This window comes from Toxotes jaculatrix, chromosome 14 (assembly GCF_017976425.1).
Source record: "Toxotes jaculatrix isolate fToxJac2 chromosome 14, fToxJac2.pri, whole genome shotgun sequence".
In the NCBI taxonomy this organism is placed as follows: Eukaryota; Metazoa; Chordata; class Actinopteri; family Toxotidae; genus Toxotes; species Toxotes jaculatrix.
Genome location: NC_054407.1, coordinates 25788377 through 25806702, shown reverse-complemented (window position 1 = coordinate 25806702; position 18326 = coordinate 25788377). Strand labels below are relative to the sequence as shown.

General features: G+C 50.0%; 2 protein-coding genes across 5 annotated transcripts; one reads left to right on the top strand and one right to left on the bottom strand.

The window, feature by feature from the left end:
• The first annotated feature begins 688 nt into the window (after nucleotides 1-688).
• Nucleotides 689-10709, top strand: ubtfl (upstream binding transcription factor, like). 4 transcript variants are annotated; one of them, XM_041054691.1, is made up of 21 exons: nucleotides 692-1010; nucleotides 1188-1369; nucleotides 2752-2850; nucleotides 3323-3498; nucleotides 3901-3984; nucleotides 4149-4304; nucleotides 4549-4613; nucleotides 4833-4953; nucleotides 5208-5318; nucleotides 5494-5621; nucleotides 6116-6257; nucleotides 6354-6395; nucleotides 6661-6774; nucleotides 6901-7059; nucleotides 7512-7640; nucleotides 7735-7820; nucleotides 8262-8451; nucleotides 8722-8769; nucleotides 9191-9328; nucleotides 9584-9688; nucleotides 10243-10709. In XM_041054691.1, the coding sequence occupies exons 3-21, from the start codon at nucleotides 2790-2792 to the stop codon at nucleotides 10312-10314; spliced, it is 2127 nt and encodes a 708-aa protein (XP_040910625.1). In that variant the 5' UTR covers nucleotides 692-1010; nucleotides 1188-1369; nucleotides 2752-2789; the 3' UTR covers nucleotides 10315-10709. The 4 variants fall into 4 exon arrangements, with proteins under 4 accessions (XP_040910627.1, XP_040910625.1, XP_040910624.1 ...); XM_041054693.1 differs by having other exon boundaries at nucleotides 689-1369; nucleotides 9587-9688; XM_041054690.1 differs by having other exon boundaries at nucleotides 692-1369.
• Nucleotides 10710-10823: 114 nt separating this feature from the next.
• fastk (Fas-activated serine/threonine kinase) lies at nucleotides 10824-18060 on the bottom strand. Its single transcript, XM_041054687.1, has 11 exons — nucleotides 17925-18060; nucleotides 15633-16500; nucleotides 15046-15388; nucleotides 14727-14914; nucleotides 14358-14506; nucleotides 14064-14280; nucleotides 13812-13971; nucleotides 13583-13674; nucleotides 12558-13260; nucleotides 12358-12472; nucleotides 10824-11986 (listed from the first exon to the last, which is right to left on the bottom strand). The coding sequence occupies exons 2-11, from the start codon at nucleotides 16456-16458 to the stop codon at nucleotides 11900-11902; spliced, it is 2880 nt and encodes a 959-aa protein (XP_040910621.1). The 5' UTR covers nucleotides 16459-16500; nucleotides 17925-18060; the 3' UTR covers nucleotides 10824-11899.
• Between the last annotated feature and the right edge of the window lie 266 nt (nucleotides 18061-18326).

Sequence of the window (18326 nt, the reverse complement as noted above, 5' to 3'; positions counted from 1 at the left end):
CATGTGTAGAAGAAGAAGAATGGCAGCTTGAACTTTATCAGATCATTTTCAAACCACAAAAACTGCAGATCAGAAAATCATCAGTGGCTTCAACCAAACCCCTTCACCTGAACCACACCTTCAACTCATCCTGTCACAGTCCTGTGGAAACGAAGGGGAAAGACAGGAAGCATCAAACCTACTTCACGGCTTCATTAAGGCCTTTTCAAATTAAGGGCTTTAGCTTTTCAAAGTAAAGGACAAATGAAGGATCTCTGGCTGCTTCCGGATGTTTGCGTGTTCTTAGTCATTTTCCTTCACAGGTGAACTCTGAGTTCACTCTCATCACTTTGTGGCTAAAAATACAGACTCTCCCTGTAACGTGTTCAACATCCAGAGCAGCAGGTGGCGCTAAACGCACCGGAGGCGTCGGGTCCTGGTCCTGACCTAGTTTCTGTTTGATTTATTTTGGGACAAAGTTCGTAAAAACACCCAAATCAGTCGCTGTACATCTGATAGAAAAAAGAAAAGAAAAAGAAGAGTATTTGTAAAACTAAAATAGCCACCGCCCCCCCAACACACACACACACCACCTCCTCTCCGCCCTCCACACACCTGTGGACGTCAGGTGCACCGATCAAGTTGATGTGATGCATTGATTGGTGATTATCTCCGACTTCCCCGGCCCCCTCTCTGCGGGAGGGGACCGGTGCCTCAGGGAGTTCAGACCCTGCAGACGGTGTGTTCTACGCCATGTGGATGCGGGCTGCTGTCCTGCAGCATGCAGGTTACTCGGCCGCCTCAGAGCCGCTGATTAGCACCCGACAGGCCGGGGAGGGAGATCGGAGCAGCCGGCAGACCTGATGACTTTCGGCATACTTTGGTCCTTCCTCTCGGAGCCTGGAGCAGCCGTTCACCGGCCGTTCACCGGCCGCATCACTGTCGGCGACTGGCCGTCGGGTCCCGGGGCTCCAGTCCTCTGTCTCCCCGCTGGTTCAGCATCTGGACCGGGACCAGGTTAAAGTCAGGGGGTAGGTCTGCAGAATAGGACGCGGTTTAATTTTTGTAAATACTGACTGAAGGATTATTTAAGACACGTTTAGTGAAATATTTCTACATGTCAACTAGTTTTAAGCGGCTTTGGCTGGTGTCTTCGCCGCTGTCTCTGGTTTCATCCTCCGCCTTTGTCCTCATGTTTTCCCCCGGAGTTCCTCCCCCTGCGGCGCTGGGCGGAGTTTCATACCGGACTAGACGCTCCTTTTGTCGGATTCGTTTCGACCTGACTCCCCGGGGTTTACGGCTGAAAAAAACACACTTTGAAAGTCCCGAAATAATTCAAACGACCACGGTGGCGTGCAGTGATAACCCGGGTCTCTGTCTGAATCACAAGGTAAGTACTGAGATGTGATTTTAAACAGATTTCTGGGGTTTTCTGATCGTTTGTCCCCGAGTCTTCGGAACATTCATGGCGGCTTCGCAGTGAAGGCTTCTGGGGCAGCAGCAAGTCATCCAGCCCGCTCAGCAGCGAAATCATCAAATATAAGAGTTCAGTCCGTTTTATTGGCGCCAGCAAACCAACATTTCGCCTTTATAACGTTATTATTTTTACAAGCAAAGACACTGATGTCGACTAATTTTCTCATTTAAGCAGTTTTGTTAAAATGCGATGATGTGCCACACGTGTCAAACTGTGCTTTTGCTTGGTGTTTTAAAAGCAGTTAAATATATTTCGTGTTTTTATTTTTTAGGTTTATATTACAATTTCCACATTTCACCAAAAAAGGTTAACGTTAGCTTGTCTCGAGTAGCTCTGTGCGTGCCAGCGGAAGCTACGTGGTGACTCCTGCCGGAGGACAGACGCCATTACCGGGGCAGCTGGAGCCTGAAGGCCCGCTGGTTTCAGTAGATAGCGATCCCGAGAACATTCCGGCGGGACTCGGACAGATTCTGACTCCATTTAAAAAATGCTGCTATTAGCAAACACAGAGGTCGATATTTGACTGAAAATCGATCTTCACACGAACCGCTGAGACGTTCCGATGGATCGGCTCGTAAACTGTCCACGAAGCCTCGCTTAATTTCTAAAAACTTAAATAGGTTCAGTCCAGTCTGCTCTCTACCGCCCTCCGTGTTTTATTCTGGGAGAAGCATATTTTGGAAAGAGCCAGTTCTTCGTTTTATCTCAATTAAGAGCTGCACGAAGTGTTGGATTTGTGCCGAATTGAAGAACTGTTCATAAAAACTGGAGACATGGTCTTTCATACGCCGCACGTTCACAGAAATGCCCGTTTTCTTTAAACTGACAGGTTTTTCAATGGGGTTTGGTGAAATATCCTGACCTGCAGTTGTGTTAAATACACTGCGCGCTCACTGATCGCTGCTTAGAAGTGAACTGGGATCTGATTTAAAGTTTGAAGCCGGTAATATCCCACATGTTCCACATCTCCTCCCGGTTTGACCTTGTCAGCGGGCCGCGGTGACACAGCGCAGCCGGAAAAAGGTTCCCTCGGCCGGTCAGTCAGGGTCAGAACAGGCGGGGATCAGAGAGCTGAGGGCGAGCAGGGTGTGTGGATCAGAGACGTGACTGTGTCTGAATGAATGTGTCTGTAATGTTAATTAATCCTGCATCACTGAAAACACAGGCCTCACTGTGGCTGAGCTGCACGTGCTTTGACTTTGTGTTTTATGAACTTGTGTCATAAAAAGTCAGTTAACACACATTTGTCCTCTACAGGTGTAAATACATTTGTGTGTGTGTGTGTGTGTGTTCAGAGGAGGCAGGGGGCGGAGTCTTCTCCGTCAGGTGCTGCATGATGAACGGCAGCAGCAACGTGTCCACGGCTCAGGGCGCCGGGATCAAACGTGAACCAGGTAAGGATGCACCTGCTGTGACGTCATCACACAGGTAACAGCACACAGAGCAGCTCTGACTGTCTCCACTGTCCTGTGGCTATGAAAACACATCAGTGAGACACACACACACACACTCACTCACTCACTGCAGAGCCAAATGTGAATCAATCCGCCGCTGAAAATAGAGCCAACAACGTTTGCTCCTGTTTGCTGGATAGAAACTCCAGTGAGCAGCTGTTTGAAATCACTGAGCCTTTTTCAGTGAGACCTCGTCTGTGAGAGGTTTGTAAAGATCCACGTCTGCAGGAGGAACCAATGGGCTCAGAGCTGAGAGCCACAGACAGGAAGGAGAGTGTGGACAGACGGACTCACAGCCTGCTCACGTCTCGTCTCACTCCTCACACTCGCAGCAGGACTTCCACTAACGGAGTAAACCCAGATGTGTCAGCTGTTGTTTGAGCTGAGTGTGAGTTTGTTTCTGTGTCCACAGATGACTGGAGTAAAGAGGACTGTCTGACTCTGCTGGAGAGGATCCGCAGTCTCCTGCCAGACGGAGACGCCATGAAGTACAAAACCACAGAGTCTCACTTCGACTGGGAGAAAGTTTGTTTCGGCAGCTTCACCGGAGACATGTGCCGCCAGAAATGGCAGAAGGTGTCCACTGAGGTACCAGAGATGATCAGAGACTTTTCCCGTGTTTCATTTATCGTCTAAAAGTTTCCTTTCAAAGTAATTATAATTCATCACTTCCAGGTCTTTAAAACCAGCGTCCCGGAGTTCAGGACTGTCTCTAATTTATTGGGACATTTATTTAACATCTTGAAAATCTTTTTTACAAAGAGGGGAATTAACACTCTGAGCTGGATCTGAAAGGTGGCGTCCTCACTGAGAGACGGCCTGAATCCCGTCCATGGTCCTAATCCTCACAGCTGTGAAAACTTTACTCATTACTTGTCTCAGTGTGGACACACTCACTGTCCATCACTCATTTTTTCCTTTACTTGAAAGTGAAAGTTGGAGGAGCAGGACTCAAGGCGTCACCTGTCCTGTCCTGTCTCTGTGTTTCAGGTTCGTAAGTACAGAACCATGACGGAACTCATCGTGGATGCCATCGAGTTTGTGAAGAACCCGTACAAAGGAAAGAAACTGAAGGTGAGATTATCTGAGTCTGACTTTATTAAACCGGACTCAGCTGATCCTGGATCTGCTGCTGTCAAATTACAACATCAACACTAACAGAACAGAATGAGGAACAGTACAAATAGAAAGCTTTAGATGTTGTGTTGGACCAACACCTGGATTTCTCTCCTGTTCAGACTCATCCAGATTTCCCCAAGAAACCTCTGACTCCATACTTTCGCTTCTTCATGGAAAAACGAGCCAAATACGCCAAAATCCACCCGGAGATGAGCAACCTGGACCTGACCAAGATCCTGTCCAAGAAGTACAAGGAGCTGCCCGACAAGAAGAAGGTCCGCACTGCTGTGCCGCCGATGGGTGAACTGAGTCCACGCTTTTTAAGCCTCCGATTAACAGACGAGGCTGATGGATGTTAGGGTGTTATCAGTGTTTCCTGTAGAAAAAGCCTTAATGAAACACAGTGAGTGAGAGGTCGGTCCTGATGGTCCTCGGTCAGGGTCTACAGGTGCTGGTCTCAGAGTGTGAGAGCATCAGTCTCTGATCAATAAGAAAATGTTCTCATTTATTTTCCTGCAGCAAAAATACATCACAGAGTTTCAGCGAGAGAAAGAAGAGTTCGAGAAGAACATGGCTCGATTCAAGTAAGTTCAGCTACTGATGGAACACGTCAACTTACCGTCAACTTACCGTCAACTTACCGTCAACTAACCGTTAACCAACCTTTAACTGTTAAACGGCTCTGACCAACTTAACACATTAATATTTGAACCCCTTTAAACAAACTGCTGACTGAACCATCAGCTCACGACATGTAGCATGTGGTGTTACCATTAGCGGGGCTAACGTCAGCTGATGTGCAGGGAGGACCACCCGGAGCTGATCGAGGAGAGGAAGAAGTCGGACCTGCCGGAGAAACCCAAAACTCCCCAACAGCTGTGGTACAACCACGAGAAGAAGACCTACATGAAGCTCCACCCAGAGGTGCACACACACACCGACACACACACACACTGACACACAAACACAGTCTTACACAGTGTGAATCCATGAGGTGCAGCAGAGTTCTTCACCTCTTCACCTGTCTGGTCGTTTGTGGCGTGGAACAGTCCGAGTCTACGTGGAACAGGAAGTGGAGCTGAACTTAGAGATAGCTATGGACCATTTTTCATGGCCTGGACTGAATGAACTGAACCACAGGGAGAATTAAACAAACCAACCTGTGTGTCGTGTCTCAGGTGAGTCAGAAGGAGCTGAAGGAGGCTCTGAGGAGGCAGTGGTCCCAGCTGTCCGACAAGAGGAGACTGAAGTGGATCAGTAAGGCCCTGGAGCTCCAGAAGGACTATGAGGTACCAGACTGGACTGAACTGGACTGAACCAGACAAACCGTAAACAACCAAACTAGACATGACTGAATCACAATAAACGTGACTGAACAGTGTGTGTGTGCGTGTGCGTGTGTGTGTGTGTGTGTGTGTGTGTGTGTGTGTGTGTGTGTGTGTGTGTGTGTGTGTGTGTGTGTAGGACAGTATGAGGGCGTATCATGAAGCTCATCCAGATGTGAACTCAGAGGATCATGTTCGGTCGGTCCTGACCAAAGCGGAGCGGCAGCTGAAGGACAAGTTCGATGGGCGGCCGACAAAACCTCCACCGTGAGTCACACACCGAACACGACACCACGGCAGTTAGCATGCGGCTAATGGGCGCAGTGCTAACGAGCCAGCAAGACTTGAGGGAGTCGTTAACTGTTGTTCAGGTTGCAAGTTATCTGGCATCAAAGATACAAGAGGAACAAGTTAGCAACAAACCAGCAGCAACATAACTAACCCGCTGGTGAGCTAGAGTTAGCTAACAAACAGAAAGCTAACGAGCTAAAAGCAGGATGTCAGTGAGCTGCAGAGCAGATGGGAAACTGAACCTGACCAACGAGATGCTAATGCAGAGAGTAATTTCCCCGGGAGGGATCAATAAAGAAATTAAAAAAAAATTAAATTAAAAAATTAATGAGCTGTTTAATGAGACATTGATTAGCTGACTAACATAACGTTAGCAAAGTGGCATACAGGATGCTCAGAGGCTGACGAACACGGCACAGGCCGGTGAAGTAGCTAGCAGAAGTGGCTAACAGTGGTGTGTTTTTGGCTAGTAACGGGTACTCTCTGTACTGCGCGGAGCTGATGGTGAACATGAAGGACGTCCCCAGCACTGAGCGGATGGTCCTCTGCAGCAAACAGTGGAAAATGATGACGCAGAAGGAGAAGGACATGTTCCAGAAACGCTGCGAACAGGTGGGCATGAACACGCTAACGGCAGCCAGGATTCACTTCCTGCTCTGTGAACTCTGACCTCACGTCATGTGTGTGTCTCATTTTGTGTTTGGTCAGAAAAAGAAGCAGTACGACATCGACCTGCAGAGGTTTCTGGAGGTACGTCAGCGTCCAGCCGTCACATGATCCGTGTCAGTGTTAACACACAAACCACATCTGCACATTACACCTGATGAAAACACCTGATGTGAACAGTTCACTCTGAGGAGCTGTATGTGCTGACTGTGTACAACAAACAACACATCCACATAATATGAACCAGTTAAAACCTGATTATAGGGACAGAACAGGTAGAACGCACAGAATGAACACATGAAATAATCTGGGCCTGTTTGATTCATTAAGTTGAACTGTGTTTGCTCAGAGTCTTCCAGAGGAGGAACGAGACCGAGTCCTGACCGAGGAGAAGCTGGGTGGAGCCAAACTGGGAGTGGGTGTGGCCTCCAGCCCACACAGAGCCAAGTCTCCTTCTGTCAAGGTGCGAAAACTTCTTCTTCTGTACTTGTCAGTTTTAGTCCCATGAATATTTCTTATTCGGACTGAAATACCCATCCCTGTTACTGTGTCCCGGCCTGGGAGCTGATGTTCTTCCTTTTTTTTACAGGAGCGCTGTCGGGAGGCGGAGCCAGAGCCATGGGTTCCTGCGGGACCGCCAAAAGAAAGGCGGGATGGGAAGAAGGCGGCAAAGCTTCCAGAGACGCCAAAAACAGCTGAGGAGATGTGGCAGCACAGCGTGATCGGAGACTATCTGGCTAAATACAGAGTGAGCTTCATTCATTCTGTTTATCTGCATTTTCTAATGTTTAATTATCAGGTTAATTATCTGCTGGGAAAAATCTCAAACATCAGAAACTGTTGTTCAGCTTCAGCCTCTGTCTCGAGCAAATACACCACAGTTTACTCCGACCGTGATGGAACAATGATCTCGAGGCTTCTCTCATCATTCTATGTTCTTATAAAGTTTTAAAATGTGCAAGGCGGCGTTCAGGTTAGAGGCTGCCCCCTGCTGGTCGTACGGAGCAGGCACGTGAACCAACGAACTAGCTGCTGTTTGCACATCGACGTTCCAACACGCTCAGACACTTTGCTGCTGCTTCACTGTGAAGTCTGGAACTCACAGCTCAACCAAACGTGGTCCGAATGTGTTTTGTGGGAGGGTCCGTCTGAGACTGAGGTTCGGTTAAAAACCCGCTGTTGGTCGTGTCGCTCCCACAGAGCGACCGCAGGAAGGCGCAGGCAGCAATGGAGGCGGCCTGGAAGTCGATGGAGAAGAAGGAGAAGATTCCTTGGATCAAGAAAGCGGCGGAGGACCAGAAGCGTTACGAGGTTCAGTACCAACCTGTGGTCAGTGAGCCACACCCCCCCCCCCTCCCCGAGCCGTGCCAGTTGAATTCTGTTATCTCTGAAATGTGTTGTACTGACTGTCGCTGTCCTTCAGAGGGAGCTGTTGGAGATGAGGGCTCCAACGGCAGGTCAAGGTCAGAGGAAGCCGAAGTTTGATGGAGAACCAAAGAAACCTCCAGTGTGAGTCTGTTTTTAATGAAGCCTCTGCAGGAAGAGCTGATCTTTAACAGATGTTGTACAGCTGTGGCCGTGACACTCGCCCTAAAGCTTTTATCTGCCTGGAGTTTAAAACCCGGCTTTAGCCTGAGGAGAATGTAGATTCTCCTGCATCGATTACTTCATCATCAGTTAATCTGCCATTTATTTTCTTGGTTAATCAGTTAATGGTTTGGTCTGAGATGTTTTAGAAGCAGGAAGCAGAGAATTTCAGCATTTAAAGACTTAACTAATGTAAATATTCACATTTGAGGATCCAGTCAGTGAAAAAGGAAACTCTTACTCTGAAATTATTCATCAGCTGACATGAATTAAGGCTCAGCAGCCTCCATGATAGAAGAAGTGTGTTTAAGCGGTTTAAGCGGTCCTGTCATAAGCCCCTCCCTCTACCATTTTGTCCAATAGGAGCGGGTATCAGATGTTCTCCCAGGAGCTGCTGACCAATGGCGAGCTGAACCACTTCAGTCTGAAGGAGCGGATGGTGGAGATTGGGAAGAGGTGGCACAAGCTGAGCCAGAGCCAGAAAGACAAGTACAAGAAGCTGGTGGAGGAGCAGCAGGTGGAGTACAAGGCTGAGCTGGAGGCCTGGGTGAAGGTAAGCTGCTGCTGCGGCGGCGGCGCGGCTGTCTGAGCATCACACGACTGTCCGGGCAGATCACACAGTGATTCCTACTGTTATTACAACAATAACCAACATGATAATATCACTATTATTATTATTATAACTACAGCTGAATAAATAAATGGTCACCATGACGTCTGACACGTCACGGCGCCCTCTGGTGGCTTCACCTGGTTACAGGCACTAAAACAACAAAGCTGAAATGATGATGATGATGATGATGATGAGTTTCTTCTTCTTCAGTCTCTGTCTCCTCAGGATCGAGCCGTTTATAAAGAGTTTTCCTCCTCGGTGAGTTTTCTTCTTCTGTTCTCTCCCAGTTTAAAATGTCGGGGGAAGGGGGGGGGGGGGGGGTCGGGGGAAGGGGGGCGGCACTAAGTTTAATAAATTTAGCTAACTTTGTCCCTTGTTAGCTTATGTTTGCCGTTGCTATTACACAAGCTAACGTAACATTAGCAGGGTTTATTGATTAATGTTAAACTTCTGTTATGGTACAGACGTTTTTGGGGGCTTTTATTTTGTGGATATTAAATTTATGAATTAAAGTTAACCAGGCTAAACTAGCACAACAGGGCACGAGCTAACATCGTTAGCTTTAAGCTAATTAAGCTAAGTGGCTCTGCAGGTTAGTGGTTACCCCCCAGAGACGTTTCACTGTGTCAACACGTGTGTGTGTGTGTGTGTGTGTGTGTGTGTGTGTGTCCTCGGGCAGAAACGCCGCAGCACCACCAAAGCTCGCAGCAGCCCCGGAGCTAAAGTCCGTGTGACAGTGAAGGGGAAGGCGGTAGGTTCGAGAGCCGCAGCACCGGGGGTCGGGGTGGGCAAGAGGGCCATGGCGTACCGAGCCAAGGTAACACACTACACACACTACACAACGCATCAACACACACTGAGGGAAAATAAATGTAATGGGACAAGAAAACACAAATCCTTTGTAATAAAGTGGAACAGTTTTTCAGTCTTTCTGCTTTTCTGCTTTTAATTTTTCCGTTTTCTTGTCTCAGAGTTTAACGAGTCTGTAACGAGCTTTGATCGGTGGGTTTCTGAACCCTCGGTGCGATCTGTCAGGCTCAGCCTTATAAAGCAGCGTCTGTCTGTTTTCCAGCAGGACATGTCGGACACAGACGAGGAGGAGGAGAAAAGCGACTCGTCCGACTCTGATGAGGATGATGAAACGTCGGGAAGCACAGACAGCGACGACGACGATGAGGTGAAAACAAACTGAAGCGTTTTACATCTTCCTCCCTGTGGGACATGAGAATGAGACATGAGAATGAGACAGGCTGCGACCGGTTCTCTGGATTAATAAAATTATTACGGCACCAAAAACATTTTCTAACCCATAAGCGTCAAAAGTTTAATCATGGAGCTTTTAATTTTTTCCTTTAACAGAAACTTAGACTCAGTGACAGTGAAGCTCTGATTAAATTCATGGATTGTTCTGTTATTGATTGGTTGGTTGGTTTGAGGAGTAGAAAACTTTAAAATGATCAAATAGCACAAAGGTGTATTTGTACCTTGAAAGTGTAATTTCCCAGCTTCAGGTGTCTCACTGCTGATGGATTATAAAGTTGTCTGGCTCTTTAGCTGCTGCTCAGACAAAGTTGTGGTTTAACAGTTTGTATCGACACTAATACGAACTCGATTACTACAAACACGAATCACCGCATCAACTCTAACATGCCACCGCCACTGACCTCCACCGGGCGACCGCTGGGCGGACATGGTCCTTTTACTAACCACTTCCTTTTGTGGTTTCCTCAGAACGATGACGAGGACGAGGATGACGAAGATCAAACCTCCACTGAGGAATCTAGTGACTCTGACTCAGACTAGCCCCACCCCTTCCCTCTCATTGGAGAGGACAGGCTGTGCAGGCCACGCCTCCTCACATGCCAGTCATCCCGGCGGACCAATGAGAAACAGTGGCGTTACACTGCTGTCATAAAGGGGCGGAGCCTGATGGAGTGTTTTGTTACTTTTGTTTGTTTTTTTATCGAGTGTTTGTTGGTTTTTATCTGACAGACGTTTCAGATGGGCGGAGACGGGCTAAGCTTGTTTTTGTTTTTTGAAGCGATGGCGGGGCGGAGTTTGTACAGTTTGATGGGCAGAGGGGGAGGGGTGGAGCCTATTGGTTGTCATTAGTTACCACTGAGGGAGGAGTTAGTGTTGCGGCTCCAATCAGCCGCCTGCCTGAGAAAATTATTAACAAATAAATGCACTTTTTCTCATTTTCTTGTCTGATTCTCATGATGTCGCAGCACAACCTGTGTGACACTCACCTGTGTGACACATGGGCGCACCTGTTTCATCAGCGTGGATAAAAACACTGGAGTCCGGTTCAGTTTGGTTTCAGGTTTTATAGACATTTGAATTAATAGATTTATAGAATATAAACAAGCTTCTTTACCCTCAAACATCAGTCACCTGATACACAAATAAATAATCTGACCTTTGACCCCGACAGTAATCACCCACACTGTATCCTAACTCATCCTCCAGACCTTTGGCACACACCACGTTACTGTGGCAACACTCACCTCACCCCTCCCCTCCTCTGGGTGTGCACTCAGAACTACGATACCCATCAGCCCCTGGTCTTTACAGAAAAAAGCATCGAGCCCCACACATGCATCGTCATCATCATCTCCATGGTTACCAAACATTATAAAAAGGGACTCCGCCCCACCCTCCCACCCACCCACCCTGGAAAAAGATAATGTTCATCCACACAGAGACCAATCAGATCACAGCCTCCACTCAGCAAACAGTGACACTTTGTTGACCACGTTCCAAACCACACCTGCACAGGTAAGAGCAGCACTGACACGAGGGGGGGTGGGGTGGGGGGTTGTTACATTCTACATATCCACGTTTTGTTATTAAAGCTGATTCTCGCTGTTTTAAGGCAAATAATTAAAATGAAGGAAATTCAACATTCAGACCATCATCCATCCATCAGCTGCACCGCTCGTCTCACCGAGGGTCGCCACCTGGAGACGGTGCTAACCACGCTCCCACAGTGCCACCCCACCAGCTCCCGGCTGGACTCCCACAGTCTGCAGCCCTGACACTGATTCCTGTCTCGGCGTGTGTCAGGGACATGAATCCAAACACTGATGATCTGGTTTGGAACGTGGTCCGACAGCAGCAGGACGGTCACTACGTCTGTGAGGACACCTGCACGTCTGCAGCTCATCGTCACCTTCATCATCACCTGATCAGGCCACTGCTCACACAGACACAGGGTCTGAGTGGACTGTTGAATAATCATCAGCTGCAGCTGTAGTCTCCATGAACAGGACATTAATGTGCAGGTGAATCCTCACAGACGACAGACTGAGTGCTGTGCTAACAAACTGCTGACCCCTGACCCCTGCTACAGACCTCCACACACACACACACACACACACACAGAGCGTCATAGCGGGACGTCCAGCAGCTTCTTGTGCAGGTACTGCTTCACCTCCTCGATGCCGTTCAGCTTCTCCAGCTCGTGGTACGGGAGCTGAGAGGGGACAAGAACGACAACAGGTCACATGACAAAGGAAGCTGAGGGAAACTGTTCGCAACTCCATTAAAAGAGAAATCCGTCCGAATGTTACAGGTTGTTCATTAAAGCTCTACTTTATTAGCTCTGGACTTTACTGATCAACAGGCACCGGACGCAATGACACAAGCTGAACCAGCTGATTGGCTGGCGAGCCGGTGGCCCGGCCTGTACGCCTACACGTGTAGCAGGGGGACACCGCTGTGTGCACCCAGGACTTGCAAGGCTGGACATGAGTGTCATGTACAGAAGAGGACAGCTGTGTTCGCCTGCCTGAAAGATAAAACGTGAACCTACAGAGAGGAGGTGGAACGTTCTGAGCGACTGACCTGAAGGATGACGTATCCCAGAAGCCTCAGGTGTCGGTCTCTCATGGCCCGGGAACCGACCAGAACCTCAGAGTTGTGGCAGTAATGCCACTTATCATTGACGGACATGATAACCCTGCAGAGACCAGACACCATCACTAAGTGAAGCTGTACACTGTGCGATACCTGTGTGATGTGATCTGACTCTGGGGTGGACTGACCTCCGGATCTGTCTCTGGTCTGTTGTGGGATTGTCGGCGTCTGGTCGATCAGGGGGGTGGAGCTGTGGCGGTGACGAGGGCCCTCTGTCAGCCCCAGACGCCTCAGAATAGGTCACGTCCTCGTAGAAGCCCGACAGCTCACAGTCTGTCCCCTGGCTCCCTGGGGCCCCCGTCCCTCCCTCATCCTCCAGGATCTTTCCAATGGAAAATTGGAATAGCGAGTCTGGGGCGGTGACCCCTGCAGGTCCCTGAGCCCCAGGTGGGGCCACGCCATCAGAAGGGGGGCTGCTGAGCGTGGAGCTGTCCTGGCTCTCCAGTGAGTGCTCCTTTGCAAGACTGGAGTAGTACTCTGCCGCAGGGACATAGTATTGGCCATAGTCCAAGTGACCGCCATTTGTCCCGGGCCGAGGGGGTCCTGAGGACACCATCGTCCCCGTTGTGCTGCGAATGTGGTGGGGCAGGAAGGACCTGGGCTCCATGGCCCCGCCCATCACCTCTCCCACCTGACACGGCTGCTCGGCGCCCTCTTCAAGTGCCGCAAAGGGAGAGAACCTCTGGAACTCTGAAGTCACCACGGCTACCGCGCCGTCAGCTGGCTTGGATGCCACGGCAATACAGGACGGAGAAACAATGTGCAGAGCCAGACCAGACCCGGTCCTGATCGGAAGAACGTGACCAGAACTGTCCATCCACAGCACGAAGTCTGGAGACAACAGGTGATCATCACTTTACCACATTCAGAGTCAGCGTGTGTTACCTGTGTGTGGTACTCAGCGTGTGGTACCTGTGTGTGGTACTCAGCGTGTGGTACCTGTGTGTGGTACTCAGCGTGTGGTACCTGTGTGTAGTACCTGTGTGTGGTACTCAGCGTGTGTTACCTGTGTGTGGTACCTGTGTGTGGTACCTGTGTGTGGTACTCAGCGTGTGGTACCTGTGTGTGGTACTCAGCGTGTGTTACCTGTGTGTGGTACCTGTGTGTAGTACTCAGCGTGTAGTACCTGTGTGTAGTACTCAGCGTGTAGTACCTGTGTAGTATCCTGGGGCCAGCACTTCGTCTTGTTTGTAGTTCTGTTCTCCAACCAGCTGACGTAGGGCCTCAGCCACCAGACCCTTATAGCTGACAGAGGACACACTGATCAGAATCAGAGCCATTTCCTGAACTGAACCTTGGGACCTTGAAACACTAAAAATGGATCAGCTATACAACAACGGCAGGTGTGTACAGGTGTGTGTGTGCGTGTGCAGGTGTGTTACCTGTACTTGCGGTTGACTTCATCAGCAGTCAGGGCGTGGTCAAACATCAGGACCTTGTGGGTATCCTGCAGTCGTGGTCCGGTATAGTCACGGTACTCCAGCTCCACTGCAGCGTCCAGCAGAGAGAGGTACCTCCGGACGATCAGAGCGTATGGACTGTCTGTGGGGACGGACAAGGACGTGTTGACCAAAATAAAGCTCCTTTATGGGGCTGGACAGGTGTTGTTTTATTGCTTGTGTTTTGGTACTGACTGGTGACGTTGCTGATGAAGGCGGAGGAGAATACTCGGTGCAGAACGAGGCCGGGGAAATGTCCCAGCTGGAACAGAGACATGAGGATGTTGACGGTGGCCAGCGGGGAGCTGAGCGCCTTCAGCTCCACCACTTCCTCCAACCGAGAGAAGAACTGCTGCTCGTTGGACGGACGGTAACTCATCCTGCTGAACGGGAACACCAGCTTCTGGATCACCTGAGGGTAGAGACGAACACACCTGCAGAGAGCTGAAGAAGCACCAAAGACCACACGACCGCCTGTCCTGTCCTTACCTTACTGTCCAAGTATTCTGCCTTCTTCACCAGGAAGTCCGCGATGGTATCGAGCAGCCGGGTCTCTCTCAGCCGATGGCGAGCAATGTATTTGGCGACCAAAGCCATCGTGTACGGAGTGATGCTGTCCACCTTCTTTGGCAACTCGTCTGACAGAGAGCAACAGGTCACAGTCAGGCAGGGCGGCTACAGCCATGTGCATTCACTCAGGACAGTCAGGACCTAATGAATCTCATCAAGAGAAGCCAAAACCTTCAGGTCTCACCTGACAAACATCCCACTGACTTACATCAGCCGTGGGTAACTGATAACTGGCGCGGCTGTTGTGTGCTCAGTGGTGTAGAGTGAACTGCAGACTCTGAACCTTACCTGCCAAGCTGCTGATGAACCTCTCCTGTCTGTTCTGGTAGAACAGGTGAGAGCTGAAGATCAACTCTAAACTCTTGTTGCTCGCCTCTCGAGCGCACACTGCCAACATCTCGTCCAACAGTGCCATCTCCTGGTCACGAACGCCACTGACACTCGCCAAAGTGTGTTTGACCAGACGCAAGATCTTCCTGCAGACACACATAGGCTTACAGTCAGTGTTAACCAATGGTACTGAAATGCCATTAAAATGTGCTGACATCTTTGTTACTGAGGGGAACGAGGAACCTCGTTAAATCCACAGTGAACAGGTTTTTCTCACCTGTTGGCGAGCAGCTGTTCAGGATTTGGAGGCGTGTTGTTGTTGTTGTTAGCAGAGGTGGTTGCAGCGCTCCCTACAGTAGCAGGAGCTTCCTGCGGCTGCAGTGAGCGCCACTTGAGTCTGTAGTATGAGAGCAGCAGGAAGAGTGTCTGCGGGTGGCGCTCTCTCTCCAAGTTCTTCTCCAGGCCGGCCAGGCAGGCCTCGGTCAGGGGGTGCTGGCTGCCAGGGTGGAGCTTCATACTGGAGCTGAAAACCATGGACATGTCCTTCTGGTTGAACTGGTTCAGTCTGGACTGAGACTCTGCCTCCAACACCTGGACCACCTGAGAGTCGCTGGGAAGACCTGAATGGATGCAGATGAGATGGGCGTTACATGGCACAACATGGGGCTGGGACAGTAGCAACTTTTCAAACAGGCTACACTGGACTTCTTTCCTCTGAAATACGTACACACTGAGACACAACTGTGGAACCTCACCTGAGGGTAGTTCCTCCTTAAACAGTCAGGAACCAGTGAAAAGATCGCTCCATCACTGATCTGATACCTGGTTCTTCTGTGTTTTATTACTATGATCACATGAACTCACCGAGTGCTGCCACGGCGTACAAACAGTTGACAATACTGAAGTTGTCAAACTTGGCGCAGTCGTTGACGATAGCATTGCAGAGTGTCTGAAAGTCCTGATGCTCCAGGATCTGACGTACGTCACCAGCCTCAGCTCCTCCTCCTGCTCCTCCTCCTGAAGCCTCAGCAGCGTCCCCTCCGGTTCGCGGCAGCGGCGTGGCCTGCAGCAGCTGTCCAATCTTCTGCAGGGCGACAGGGTAGTGGTTGTGGGAGATCTTGGCTGGGTTCTGGGTGACCCAGCGCAGCACCTCGTCGGGCTGCCGCGAGCGCTCGATCAGACGTTTCATGGTGAAGAACGTATCGTAGCTCATCTTTTCGTGGATAAAGTTCCACGTCTTTTTCTTGCTGCCGGGGGCGGCGGCTCCTCCACCTGGAGCGCCCCCCCCATACGTGTGGAAGTGGGCATGGTGCTGGTAGTGGGGGGGCAGTGCTGGTTGGGCAAGGTGGGTGGGCTGCGGGTGGTGATGGGGGTGGGGGTGGTAGTGGAAGTGTGCTCCTCGGTGGGCATCCGGGCGGCCCTGGTAGAGAGGGTAGGTAGGGGGAGGTGGAGCCGGGTGTGGGTGGTGGGGGAGGTGAGGGTGAGTAGGGTGGGGTGCCTCGATCATGGCCAGCCCTGACCTTCGCCCCTGTTTAACCCCACCTCCTCCCCCTGCCCCTCCCCCTCCCCCGACGGAGCTGTAGAGGCGGGTGGCGTACATGGCGACAGACTGAGCGGCGGGGTGGGGGTGGCAGGGAGGGAGGCGGTGAGCTTGGCTCAGGAGGCGCCACCCAGTGGACAAACACAGCATAGTCCAACAGCCAGGGCACCTGGAGGCAACAGTACACTACACCTACAGAGGAGAAGAAGAAGACACGGCTCTGTCCACCATTAAAAATCCAGATACCAACAGATGCAAAGAGGAACGTGACTGGTTTGTTTAATAAAAACAGAAATGTTAAAAACAGGATTTGTGGCTTTAACAGGTGTCACTTCCTGTTGTTACTATTTCCCGGTGAAAGGGGGAAGGACGCTCACAGTCCACACAGGACCAGCAAACTCAGCCCAGTCAAATGCATGTGGGTGCTGCTGGAAGCTGAAACACTTTGACGGAGGCGGATCACACACAGACTTCTGACCAATGACGTGGCTGAAGCCTGATTCAGTGTTATGCTGTTTGAACACTGTATGTGGAACATAAGTGTCAGAACCTTCATACAGAAAATGCCACAAACCAAAGGAATCAACGTGACTCTGGACTAAAGATGCAACTCACTATTTTTTCAGTAGTTATACACCTGTGACCTGGATCAGCTGTAACAGGGTCAAAAAAGTTTAGCATCATAACAGCAGCTTCCATTTGATTAGCCTTCGTCCCAGTCTGTAACTCCAGTCACACCAGTTACTTTTGCTGTTTGCGTTTTAGAGGGGTTTTTTTTAGCATACACTTTGATGACAAGACAGGTGTGAGACAGGTGTGTGTCCTTCTTTAAACTGAATGAAAGTGGCTGGAGTGACGTTGCTCGGCTGAAACCTCGCGGCTGCTTGTGGCTGGCAGCTGTATCTGTGAGCTGCTATCTGCTGAATAATAAAGCAAAATGAGTTTTACTCTGTACAATCCCGATGATGCTTCAGACACCTGCTGCTTCCAGCTCTGATGTGACCGAAAGCTCTAGAAAGACTCAGTAAGTGAACCTTGAGTTCAGATCGCCTTATCAAGCCGCTGAGTTTCGTTTGACCTATTCTGGAGCTATGAATGGATGAACACCTCTGCAGTGATGAGTGATGGACAGACTCAGCCTGACATATTCTGCCTACCTACCAGACACGACCTGTCAGCTAACAGACCGCAGAGCCACGGGCTCGGTAGCATCCCATCCCCAACCCCCAACCCCCGGCGCTGTGACAGATACGTCCCTACTCATGTCATATAAATAGTGTGACGACACGATTTAGATGACGTCTCTCTAAGCAGGTAGCTGATATGCTAATGCTTAGCCGTAAGTTAGCAGCCCTGCTAAAAAGGCTGACACTACCATGTTGGGGAATTCAGTCAAACGTTAAATGACATACACAGCGAAGCTAACTGATGCTACATGCTAAACTCATTTAAAACATACCAAGTGTGAGCTAAGCTACGTTAGCTGTCGGCTCTGGACTGTTAGCCAATTAGCGTGTTAGCATCGGTCTGTCCTTCTCCCAGAAGCGCTGCCGGATAACGCGCTAACTGCCCGGGTTAGCCGGGTTTCCCGTACCCGACAGTGACGGGGTGTTTACCTCATAGCTCAGTACGTCCGGAGGCTCCGCTCTGCTGAAAACCTGAGGCCGCAGAGAGCGCGGGTTCAGCGGGGAAACAGGCAGCGGTCAGCCGCTTCATTCCTCCGCACAGCCCGCAGCCATCATCCACTACCCGGCATGCAACTGGGCTGGGGGGGTTCACAAGGACACCTGACGGCTGCTGTGGGGAACCGACACCTACTCAAACCGTTTCTATCTGCTCCTTATTTATTTTAATAATAAAAAAAAAGCCACGATCTGTCGTAGAGACCTGGCAGGTCCAATAAAAACACGACGAAGCTGAATTTAGAAAGAGTTTATTATCTGTAATCAATGACTCCGGAAATACATAATACATTATTTAATGATACTTTACAGATCAGTTATACGACATCAATAAGA